Here is a 12,242-nt window from a genome sequence, read left to right as displayed (position 1 = left end):
CCCCCCAAGCACCAAGAATACAGAGCATCCCTTGCCCCAGACCGAGAGTTCCTATCTATACCTTGTGGCTAATAGCCACTGATGGACCTCTGCTCCATATAAGAACATAAGAGAAGCCCATGTTAGATCAGGCCAATGGCCCATCCAGTCCAACACTCTGTGTCACATAGTGGCCAAAAATACCAGGTGCCATCAGGAGGTCCAGCAGTGGGGCCAGGACACTAAAAGCCCTCCCACTGTTGACCCCCCCCCCGAGCACCAAGAAGATAGAGCATCCCTTGCCCCAGAGCCCCTACTTATACCTTGTGGCTAATAGCCACTGATGGACCTCTGCTCCATATGTTTATCCAGTTCCCTCTTGAAGACATCCATGCTTGTAGCTGCCACCACCTCCTGTAGCAGTGAATTCCATGTGTTCATCACTCTTTGGGTGAAGAAGGACTTCCTTTTATCTGTTCTAACCCAATTGCTCAGCAATTTCATTTCATTGAGTGCCCACGGGTTCTTGCATTGTGGGATAGGGAGAAAAGTACCTCTTTCTCAACCTGCTCTATCCCACGCCTAATCTTATAAACCTCGATCATGTCACCCCTCAGCCGTCGTTTCTCCAGGCTAACAAGCGCTTTAACCTTTCTTCTAGGGAAAGTGTTCCAACCCTTTGATCATTCGAGTTGCCCTTTTCTGCACTTTTTCCAATGCTATAATATCCTTTTTGAGGTGTGGTGACCAGAACTGTACACAGTACTCCGAATGAGGTCGCGCCATTGATTTATATAGGTGCATTATGATATTGGCTGATCTGTTTTCAATTCCCTTCCTAATAATCCCCAGCATATCGTTGGCTTTTTTTTATGGCAGTCACACACTGTCTCGACATTTTCAGTGAGTTATCCACTACGACTCCAAGATCTCTCTCTTGGTCAGTCTCTGCCAGTTTGGACCCCATCAGTGTAGTCTGGAGATTTTCAGGCCCCACCTGGAGATTTTGTGATAAAAATAACATTTAATAATTCATGTGAACAGGGGTCATTTCCTGCAGGAGCGCACAGGAGCGGAGCTCTGGCAGTAAAGAGCCCAGGGGGCGGGCACATGCTAGAAGCCTTTTTATATTCAAATTGGCTGGCAATTGCTTTCTCTCTCAAGTAGCTGCCTCAGTTGCCCATCCTGAGATATATTTCCCGCCTCACTACTTCAAACAAGTGATTAGTCTGACAAATCTCATTTTAAATCCCCCTCCTATTTAAGGTGTGAGAATTGCTACTATCTAGGGATATTCCTAACCTTCCACCCCCCAAAAGAGGACATTTTCATCAGGGTTTTTTTTTTTTTAGAGCCACCAAGAGGATGAACACACACAAAAAAGAGGACATGTCTTTTTTGGTCTGGTAATCCTACACTCTATCCTCTTTAAGATTCTGTAATTTCAAGATTAAGATTGGAATCTGTTTCATATGCTTAAAATGCCAGCAGATCCCGTAACTGCCTGTCTAGGTAATCACTGAATATGTTCTGAGTAGCAGCTGGGCTGAAATGGGTACTACCAGATCCATTGTGGGAGAAAGCGTCAATTTACAGCCAATACTCCCAGCATCAGAGGCAGCAATATCGTAATGAATAATTAACTGCCGTCAAGTGCCAACCAATTTATTGGTGACCCTTCATGGGGTTTCCAAGGCAAGAGGTGGTCTGCCATTGCTTGCCTCTGCATAGCAACCCTGGGCTTCCCTGGTGGCTTCCCAACCCAAGAACTAATCATGACCAACCCTGCTTAGCTTCCAAGCGTTGGTCCATTCTGCATCTGACATATGCTCCACATTTTCTCAGCACTCGACCTGGTTCCCCCTTGCCTTGGAATATCTGTTTTCATTCAATCTGGTATGCAGATTTTCCTGTGTCAGTACTTGCCACAGCGGCCATTAGCTGTCTGAGCCAAGTAATTCATGGTGAGGGGATCAATACAGAGGGGGAAATAGGGGCGGGGGAAGTGACGGAGATCAGCGAAGCCATGTCAAGTTGTCTGCTTATTGTTCTCTTTGAATCGGAAGTGGAGGAAGGAAAAGGGGCCGCTCAAAACCACATTCAGGTACCCCGGGGCAGTGCTGTAATGACTGCGGTCACCCCCTGAACGGCCACAAATCTATGCAGAAGGTACCATAAATCCCGATGAACAAAGAAAGTGAAAGCGGCATGCAGTGTAGAGGGAGATCTTTCCGACGTGGCTGTTGAAAGACTGCAAGATAAGAGACAGGTGCAGAATCAGCCTTTGGCAAGTTCAAGCTAGTCTGGACTATTTAGGCTACTATATTCAGGCTGCTATTGAACAACAGAAGGAAGAGACGAACTTTGTGTGATGGGAGAGGGTTGGGGGCTCAGGGAGCAAACCTCAGAGTCAGAAAAGCAGAGCGCACAGAAGCAGACTTTCATTTTAATTTCAACCTCATTTGCCAACTGAGAATACTTTCTGATGAGGAAACTAAATAATTTGGAAGCAGAAGAATTTTGTTGCAGACTGGATAGACTTTAAAGAATATTTGGAGAAGTAAAGGTAAAGGTAAAGGTTCCCTTGCTCGAAAGCCAGTCGAATCCGACTCTAGGGTTGCGGTGCTCATCTCCGTTTCAAAGCCAAAGAGCCAGCGCTGTCCGAAGACGTTTCCGTGGTCATGTGGCCGGCATGACTAAACACCAAGGCGCACGGAACGCTGTTACCTTCCCACCGAAGTGGTACCTATTTATCTACTTGCAATTTCTTGCTTTCGAACTGCTAGGTTGGCAGGAGCTGGGGCCAGAGATGGGAGCTCACGCCATCAGGCGGCCCCCGGGTCTCGAACTGCTGAACTACTGACCTTCCGCAGCCTGCAGTTCAGCGTCTTAACCACTTGAGCCACCGCAGCTCCATTTGGAGAAGTACTGGGATGTAAAGGACAATTTACTTTGCTTTGAGAATTATTGAAAATTAAAGGACAGTAGAAAATAGATAATTGTATAAGACTAATAGTTGAAGATTAAGTTACCTGTGGATGTGAATAAGGAGATGAGGAGGTATGAAGAAAATCTAAGAATTGGGCAGGAGGTTGGAGCACTGCGGGAAGCCGAGAAGGGGGGGGGAGGGAGGAGGGAAGGATATATAATTGTTTAAGTTTTGATATATGTTTGAACATTTCTTTTTATTATATCCTAATAAATTGTTTTTCAAAAAAAAAAGAGAATACTTTCTGACGCAGTACTCAGATAAATGCATGTTCCTTCTTCAGTAATAGGCGGTCGTCGTAGTGACGGTGTTTCGAACTGTTCTCTTGCAGATGTTTCTTCACTGGACATGAATCCACTTCAGAAATACGTCCTGCTTTTCAACGTCTCCGTCCCCCGGTATGAAGAAGTCAGCAGAGCGGAGCTAAGAGTCCACGTTGCCTGTCAGGAGGAAACAGCGTGTGCGTCTCACGTCCAAGGAAAACTGACAGTTTACGATGTCCTCGAAGCAGATCACTGGGAATGGTCAGAAGGGACCAAGTCCTTCCTGGTCTCCAAAGATATCCAAGAATGTGGCTGGGTGATGTTTGATGTCTCCACCACCGTGAAAAGATGGGTCAGGAGAGAAAAGATGAAGGCCAGTGACCAGCTGGACATTTGGGTGGAGAGTCACGTGCCGGATGACCCCTCCTGTGAGAAGTGGCGTCTCAGTGTCATGCGTGACTCCAACCACTTGCCCTTGCTGATCGTGTTCTCCAACGATCATAGCCACAGAATCAAGGACAACCACATGGAACTTCAGGAGATGATGGTGCATGAACAGGAGGGCCCACGCGAGAATGTAGGGAACGACAACACGTTTCACAGGCACAACGCCGTGTCCAGCAACGGAATCCATCGTCCTTCCGCCAGAAGCAAACGTAGCGTCGAGTTGAACCACTGCCGGAGAGCCTCCCTCCGGGTGAATTTCAAAGAAATCGGCTGGAATTGGATCATTGCCCCCCAAGACTACGAGGCCTTTGAGTGCAAAGGGGGGTGCTTCTTCCCTCTGACGGATAACGTCACGCCGACCAAACATGCCATCGTCCAGACCCTGGTGCACTACAAGAACCCCAAGAAAGCGTCCAAAGCCTGCTGCGTCCCGACCAAACTGGACGCCATTTCCATGCTTTACAATGACGATGCGGGCACGCCCACTCTAAAGTACCAATATGAGGGGATGAAAGTAGCCGAATGCGGCTGTAGGTAGTAGCGGGGGTGGGGCGGGGCGGGCCTCTCTGAGAAGGGGGGGAGGGTCTTTCGGCTTTGCTGTAAATCTGTACATTGTGTAAACGCAAAGGTTCGCGCGTTGCCACTTGTTTCATATGGACATTTCATAGCATGGCACTGGTTTGTACATACATATACATATACATAGACTTTTATTGGCATAACACAGGAACGATAAGGAAGGCAGTGGAACAAATAAACTAATAGAATGAATTAATAGATCACAAACAAGTTACACCAACAGGGGATCATTTTTAAACTTCTCAAGAATAGTGAACTCAGTTTAAAAAAATATAACAATCCAAATGAGCACAAGGGGGATTAAGTAATTGGCAGGTATCGGAATATAAGAACTGTTGGATTCCCAGCTCAATTCCTAGTTCAGCCTTAATTTTAGAAATTCCCTCGGCCTGTTTCGAGATCAACGCAACTGCAGCTTCCTCTTAAGTAGACCCTACTGAAGGGTCCACTGTGCAGAAGCCTGGCCTCTGTGCACAAACCCCGGGCTCTTCAATCGGCAGGAATTCCTTACGGAGGGTGACATCATAGGGGCTAGTTGATCTCATGAGCTATACTCAAGACATTGGCTGTGTGGGTCAACTGGCTGTATGCTGCTAGCTGAGACACCAAATTCTGGGGGGAATAAAGCTGTGGTTTCCTTATTTTTCCTGAAACCCACAGGGGAAAGACCTGGAAATATGTGGAAACACTGGGGAGAAATGTCTTAAGAAATACCATCTCTTCCGGAGTGATTAGCGAAATGGTATTAATTGGTCCCGGTCACACGGAAGGTTTTGGCCCGGGAGAGGGACGGATCGGGGGCGCAGCAAACGGGCGCGATCTCACTGCAACATCTGGGAAGCGGCGCGCACCCGTCCCCGATCCGTCCCTAAAGCCGGAAAACCCACTCCAAAAAAGAACCTCCTACAGAGGAGGACTTACCTGGAACGCCGCATCAAGCGCAGCCGTGGGATCACCGGCGCGCCTGTCGTCCGGAGCAATCCAGGCTCCCGGCCGAACTGCGCATGCACACACATGCGCAGTTCGGCTGCCTCGCGCTCCCGTTCGTGGCTTTCCCCCCTGGCATCTGATCATGCCAGGGAGGAAGTGTGCGGCGGCTCAGGGGATCTGTGTGATCCCGCCGCCGTGTGTCTCCTTTGGTGCGGCGGTAAAAAGCCACACTTTGGCCGTGATTTTTACCGCTGTGTGGCAGGGACCATTGCATTGCAAGTTCCTTCCCCTAGAAACAGCAGGGGAGAGGGAGGGGCAGCAGTCCACACATGCTCTGGCCCTCCTCCTCCTCCTCCTCACCAGGATTTGAGATTTCAAGCACGATTCCTGGCATGCAGCCTCAGCTGGTGGGAAAAACAGGGAGAGAGTGAGTGTGTTTGAGCATCTCCTTGTGTAGCTACTGATAGTCACGTCACCAAAGCGATGTTTGTGGAAGCCGCCTCGGTGGCTCTGCATGGATCGGGACACAGATACGGTTGCAATTACAGTCTCAATTAAAAAAAAACTAATGAATGTATACTTCCTAGAGCCCAAGCCATAAGAGCATAAGAACAGCCTCACTGGATCAGACCAGTGAGGGTCCATCTAGTCCAGAATTGTGTCTCACATAGTGACCAGCCAGTTCCTCTGGACAGCCAACAACAGGACCTAGAGGCTGAGGCCTTCCCCTGATGTTGTCTCTTGGCTCTCAGATTCAGGGGTTGACTGCCTCTGAAAGTGGAGGTTCTCTCCATCACCATGGCTACTAGCTACTGATAGACCTATCCTCCATGAATCTATCTAATCCCCTTTTAAAGCTGTTTATGTCTGTGTCCATCACTATATCCTCTGGCAGTGAATTCCACATTTTAATCACTCTCTGTGTAAAGAAGTATTTCCTTTGGTCCATCCTTAACCTACTGCCCATCAGCTTCATTGGATGCCCATGAGTTCTAGTATTTGGGGGGAGGGAGAGAAATTTCCCTTTCTCAACTCTCTCTGCCCCATGGATAATTTTATAAACCTCTATCATGTCTCCCCTTAATCATCTATGTATCTAATTCTCAACAGTCCCCTCTGCATGCAGATAGTTATTTCTGCAGAGGGCACACTCTCCTCCAACAGGCTTTTCTACAGACTCAGGGGACTCTGTGGTCTGCAGAAAAATCCAAAAAAGTTTCTTAAAAACTCAGGGAGGGTTAAATCCCCCCCCATACCTTTTGAAATGGGCTCTGCAGGGATCTACTCCAGGCCCTGCCGCATCAACAGTGAGAGGTAGACTGGTTGATAGAGAGACAGAGAGGGGAGGAAGCAAAAGCAGAACTGGAGCTGGGATTGGGGAGGATTCCTCCTGAGGTATGACTGGCTAAATATTCTGAGCTTCTCACCCCTACCTCTTTTGCTGCAGGCTCCACTGTACCCCTGGGAGGGGGAGGCTTCTAACTGGTTCTGTCAAGGCAGGGGAAGGGGGAAGGGCCCTTTCCAGGTCTATTTTAGCCTTTCAAGGAGGGATCCTTAGGGCCAGACCTGACAAAGGTTTCCAGTGCCAGGCTGGGAAATTCCTGGATATTTTGTGGTGGAGTCTAAGAAAGGCTGGGTTTGGGGAAGGGAGAGGTCTCAGATGGATCTAATGGCACAGAGTCCAGCCTCCAAAGTAGCCGTTTTCTCCAGAGAGAGATATCTCTGCTGTCTAAAGTTCAGTTGTAATTCTGGGGGATCTCAAGGTTCCACCTGGAGGTTGGCAGCCCTAGGCCTGACAGCATCTTCTGGTTGACTTGATACTATCTGTCTTGCGTGATTCAACTACGCCTGGCCGCTTGCTAGCCTTCAACAGCAGCCACCCTATGAAAGCCAGTGAGGTGCAGCAGTTAGAGCTTCAGATTAGGGTCTGCAAGACCCAGGCTCAGATCCCCATCTTGCAGTGGAAGCTGCCCGGGTGATTTTGGACCAGTCACATACTTTCAGCCTAGCCAACCTCGCAGGGTTGTTGTGCAGATAAAAAGGAGGGGAGAATGATGTAAACTGCTTTGGTCCCCACTGTGGAGAAAGACTGTAATTTCCTTCGGTAGAGGCTGTGAGGGAGGGGGGGTAGAGACGGAAAGCTGAAGACAGAGAGGCAGAGAAAGGTAGGTTGGCTGTTGGGTGGGATGGAAATAACGTTAACTCCAGATTGGGAAATTCCTGGACATTTGAGGGTTGGAGCCTGGGGAGGGTGGAATTTGAGGAGGGGAGGAACTTCAGACTGGTATAATGCCATAGACTCCAACCTCCAAACCATCCATTTCCTCCACAAGAACTACCATTGACAGCCTCCAGGTGAGGACTGGAGATCACCCAAAATTACAACTGCTGTCCAGGTGACAGAGCTCAATTTCCCTCAATAAAATGGCTGCTTTGGAGGGTTGAGTCTATGGCATTATACCCTGCTTGAGGCTGCTTGCCTCCCCAAGCCTCACTGTCCCAAGGCTCCACCCCCAAAATCTCCAGGAATTTCCCAACCTGGAGCTGGCAGCCCTAAGGTGAATTGATCTCTGTAGCCGGGAGATCCGTTGTGATTCCTGGAGAGCTGCCACTGCTGCTGTGGGGGGAGAGGAAGCAGGTGGGTGGCTGGGAGAGTGATGGGGGCAGAAAGAGAGCGTGATGGGGTGAGGAGGCAGGAAAACAATGAGGAGGCAGAAAGGGAGAGGAACTAATATGCACGGGGGGGGGGGGAGGATGGGAGAGTAAGAAAAGGGGGGAGAAGGGAGAAAGAGTGTGAGAGAGGTAGGGGGAGAGGGGAGGAAGCAAAGGTGTGAGGAATGGGATAACCACCCCGCAGGTTTCCTGTGGGTCCCCACTTGTCTCTTTCCTAAAAGATCCAGACTCTTCAGCCTTTCCTCCAAAGGAAGGTGCTCCACCCCCCTCATTGTCTTGGTCGCCCTCTTCTGGCCTTTTCCCAGCACTGCAGTGTCCCTTTCGAGATACGGTGACCAGAACTGCACACAGTATTCCAAATGAGGCTGCACCATAGATCTTGTGCTGGCCCCAGTCAGTGTTATCTGTAGTTTAGTAAAACTGTTCTGTATCTTTAAGTCTTGTTGCACCTGGGAATTGGAATCCACAGTTAGGGGTCCCAGAAGCTTCCCTCTGACTGGCTCATTAAGAGTAATTTCCTGAGCTTAGAGGCGCAAAGATAGGAGTTTTATTGACCTTTTCTTTGTCCATCAACAATGCTCCCTCTAAGCTGTGGAGTCTTGTGAGCAAAAATTCTACTTTGTGAGCTACTGGCGTTAAAGTTGTGAGCGAGCGATTGGGCTACTGCATAAATTAGTTTGCTCTGCAGCCCTCCTTCCTGAGCTAAGACAAAAACGGGTGAGCCGGAGGCTAAAGAACTGTGAGCTAGCTCACACTAACTCAGCTTAGAGGGAACCTTGTCCACCAACCCTTACTGCAAGGAGAGAGGAAGCCCATCTCTTTTCTCACCGCGGCGATAGAACTGACCTAGGTCACAAGATGTAACTTTCCACCCAGCTATCTGGTCGATTGTGAGTAAATGATCTTCTGAATGCGTGTGAAGTTAAACACAGATCTATACAAGGGCATCATGATACTGGATGTTTTATTTTCAATCCCTTTCTTAATCGTCCAAATGCAGGGTTTGCCTTTTTCACTGCTGCAGCACGCCGGGTTGACAATTTCATCGAGCTATCCGTTACGACACCAAGGTCTTTCCCCCTCTCAGTCTGAGCCATTTCAGACCCCCTTAGCCTATACTTGAGCTGGGATTTTATTTTATTTTTTCGTCCCAGGGTGCATCACCTGACACTGACCAACACTGGACTTCATTTGCCACATTGTCGCCCGCTCACCCAGTTTGTGCAGATCCTCTTGGAGTTCTCCACAGTCAGCCTTGGTTTCCACCCTCCTGAATAATTGTGTGTCGTCTGCAAACTTGGCCACTACACTGCTCACCCCTAGTTCCAGATCATTGATGAATCAATGAAATAGTACTGGCCAGGGCTATTTTGGGGCAGGAACGCACAGGAACGGAGTTCCGGCTGGCTTCAGAGTTGGCCACGCCCACTACAGCCAAAACCTCTGCATGCGTGGCTAAAGAGGGAAGGCCTGGATAGTGACCCCCCGACGGAACCCCCCCCCCGGTCCAAGGGCAGGCTTGCCTAGGGTCCCTGCAGCCGCAGGGCGCCCGGGAAAGCCAAGGGAAGGCATGGGTGTGGCCTAATATGCTAAGGAGCTGTGCTGTCAGGGTGTGGCCTAATATGCTAATGAGTTTCTGCTGTTGGGAGTGGTCTATTATGCTAATGAGTTCCTGCTAGGCTTTTTCTACCAAAAAAGTCCTGGTACTGGCTCCAATACCAATCTTTGTGGGGCCCCACTGCTGACTTCCTTCGATCGTGAGGAGGGAAGACATCCCTACATAAGGCAGCCAGCCACATGCAGGGGGGTTGCGATAGGACAGGGGTCCCCAACGTGATGGCTGTGGGTGCTATCCCCCCCCCCGACATCTTTCCTGATGCCTGTCGATGGCTGCGGTCACACGGAGCATTAGCCACGCTACAGAGACGGAAGGTAGGTGGATTTTCCGGGCGCAATCAAACCAGAACATCTGGGAAGCGTAGAGCTCCCGTGGCGAACCCGAGGCTTCCCGCCGAAGATGCGCCGTAAAAAACTAGTACCTCTGAGGTACTAGTTTCCGGAAACCACGGGGCAAGGGCGGGCGTCTGATCACGTTTCTGGTGGTAGCTCGTGGCATCCGGCGCCCACCCATGTCCCGTCGTGAAAAGGTTTCCCCCCCCAAAATCTCCACGGGATGCGCACAGGCACCCAACGGCGCATGCGCACACTTCGGTTAAAAAAACCCCACACACGACCCCCGCCGCACCGCTTCTTTGCTGCGCTGCAGGATTGACGTATGATCAGCACCTCCCCCCGAACCACGGGACATCGGCGGGACGTTTGATCCGGCGGCCGCGCGATAGTTCGCTCCGGGGCAAACAGCCACACCTCCCCCCCCCCGCAATATCTGGCCCGTGTGACCGGGGCCGATGTTTCTTTTTTAAAAAAGAAACTGGTTGGGGCCGGGTGGGATTTTTGCCCAGCAAGGTTTCTTATTGGCCAGTATAAATTTGATTGCCTCTGCAGGCTTTAAAAAAAAATAGCACTAGCAGCTGCCGCCATTACAGCTAATTTTGTGGTAGCCATTTTGGGCCCACCCTGCTGTGTTAGAATTCTAACAGGGCCTGCAGGCTCAGAGATTGGGGACCCTCAACGGAACCTTGTCAAACCCCACATCTCTCCACTCATCTGTAAACTAAAGTTCAGAGTTCGAATGACTTGAACCAGGGAAGATGGGATGGGGCATGTCCGATATGTGGGCAGAGCTCCTACTCCCAGTCACTGTTCCCTCTAAGCTGAGTTAGTATGAGCTAGCTCACATTTTTTTAGCCTCTGGCTCACAGATTTTTGTCCTAGCTCAGGAAGGATGGCTCCAGAGCAAACTAATTCATGCAGCAGCCAAATCGCTCGCTCACAACTTTAATGCCAGGAGCTCACCAAGTAGAATTTTTCCTCACAGGACTCCACAGCTTAGAGGGAGCCTTGCTCCCAGTAATGGCTGGTGTCCTGTGATGTACACGTGGTGGATGAGGGCACCACTGAACTACCACCCTGTGCATTGGCAGGATGGATCATACCCTTACTGGATGAGTATATCAAACACTACTTTTTTATGCGCTAACTTCAGTGTTATATGTCATGCGGTGCATATTTGTAAAGTAGTAAATAAAGGTTAGGTTTTACAAGTCGTAAACTGCATACATTCCGATTTCCTCTGAAATTTCCAAATCCCACCCAAAGAGACTTTTCTGGGCTTCCGAATTCTTGGCCCCAGATTCTGAAATGAGGGATAATGACCTTCGAAGACAGAAGGAAGCTATCAAGTGATTGTTTACCAGGGTCTGCGTATGGAAAGTTGTATTGCCCTTGCTGAACTCTTGGCCGCTTCATGGGATTTCTGCTTGGGGGAAGGAAAAGGGTAAGGTATCCCTCAGCATTTACCAGGACAGGACAGATGACCACCTTACCACCTGGATCCACGAGCAATAATCTGTGGAGAAGAAAGAGAGGAAACCGAAAACCAAGCCAAAGTCCTCAAAGCGATGTGGGTGTCTTGCTGATAACCAAAAAGGTTTGTTCCAAGAAGTATTCCAGGTTCATGCAAAGCTTTAAAACCAAAGCTTTATTTATGCAGTACTCAGTTTTTAAAAAATTAGACTGCTTTTCCATCAGAAAACACACAAACCAGGCGAGTGTACAGCATTGGAAGAATACAAAAACATAAAAAACGATCACTGAAAGCCAGCAAACCATCAGTAGCTAGAGAATAAATACAGCTACCACCAATGCTCCCTCTAAGCTATGGAGTCCTGTGAGCAAAAATTCTACTTTGTGAGCTACTGGCATTAAAGCTGTGAGCAGGTGATTTGGCTACCGCATGAATTAGTCTGCTCTGGAGCTGTCCTTCCTGAGCTAAGACAAAAATGTGTGAGCTGGAGGCTAAAAAACTGTGAGCTAGCTCACACTAACTCAGCTTAGAGGGAACACTGGCTACCACCCCTAAAACAGAGATGGAATCTTGATACCAACACCCCAGTTTGAAATAAAACGCTTCGGACAAACCATCTAACTTGCTTCAGTGACGCAGCTAAGAAGCTTTGGAAAAAGTGCAGAAAAGGGCAACTCGAATGATAAAAGGGCTGGAACACTTTCCCTATGAGGAAAGGTTAAAACGCTTAGGGCTCTTTAGCTTGGAGAAACGATGACTGAGGGGAGACATGATTGAGGTTTATAAGATTATGCATGGGAAAGCGCAGGTAGAGAGAGAGGTACTTTTCCCCCTTTCTCACAATACAAGAACTCGTGGGCACTCAGTGAAATTGCTGAGCGGTCGGGTTAGAACGGATAAAAGGAAGTACTTCTTCACCCAAAGAGTGATTAACACTTGGAATTCACTGCCACAG

General features: G+C 49.1%; 1 protein-coding gene across 1 annotated transcript in view; it reads left to right on the top strand.

Annotated features, from left to right (window-relative positions):
- The window catches only part of GDF2 (growth differentiation factor 2), a 13,578-nt gene extending 9,362 nt beyond the window's left edge, over nt 1–4,216 (top strand). Inside the window, exon 2 of the mRNA XM_015410571.1 lies at nt 3,300–4,216. Within this exon, the coding sequence (XP_015266057.1) occupies nt 3,300–4,216 (917 nt within the window). The remainder of the gene's footprint in view (nt 1–3,299) is intronic.
- The last annotated feature ends 8,026 nt before the right edge of the window (nt 4,217–12,242 follow it).

Source organism: Gekko japonicus, unplaced genomic scaffold (genome assembly GCF_001447785.1).
Source record: "Gekko japonicus isolate JY-2015 unplaced genomic scaffold, Gekko_japonicus_V1.1 scaffold3657, whole genome shotgun sequence".
Lineage (NCBI taxonomy): Eukaryota > Metazoa > Chordata > Lepidosauria > Squamata > Gekkonidae > Gekko > Gekko japonicus.
Note: the sequence above shows the minus strand (reverse complement) of the source record. Positions and strands in the feature narration are given on the sequence as shown.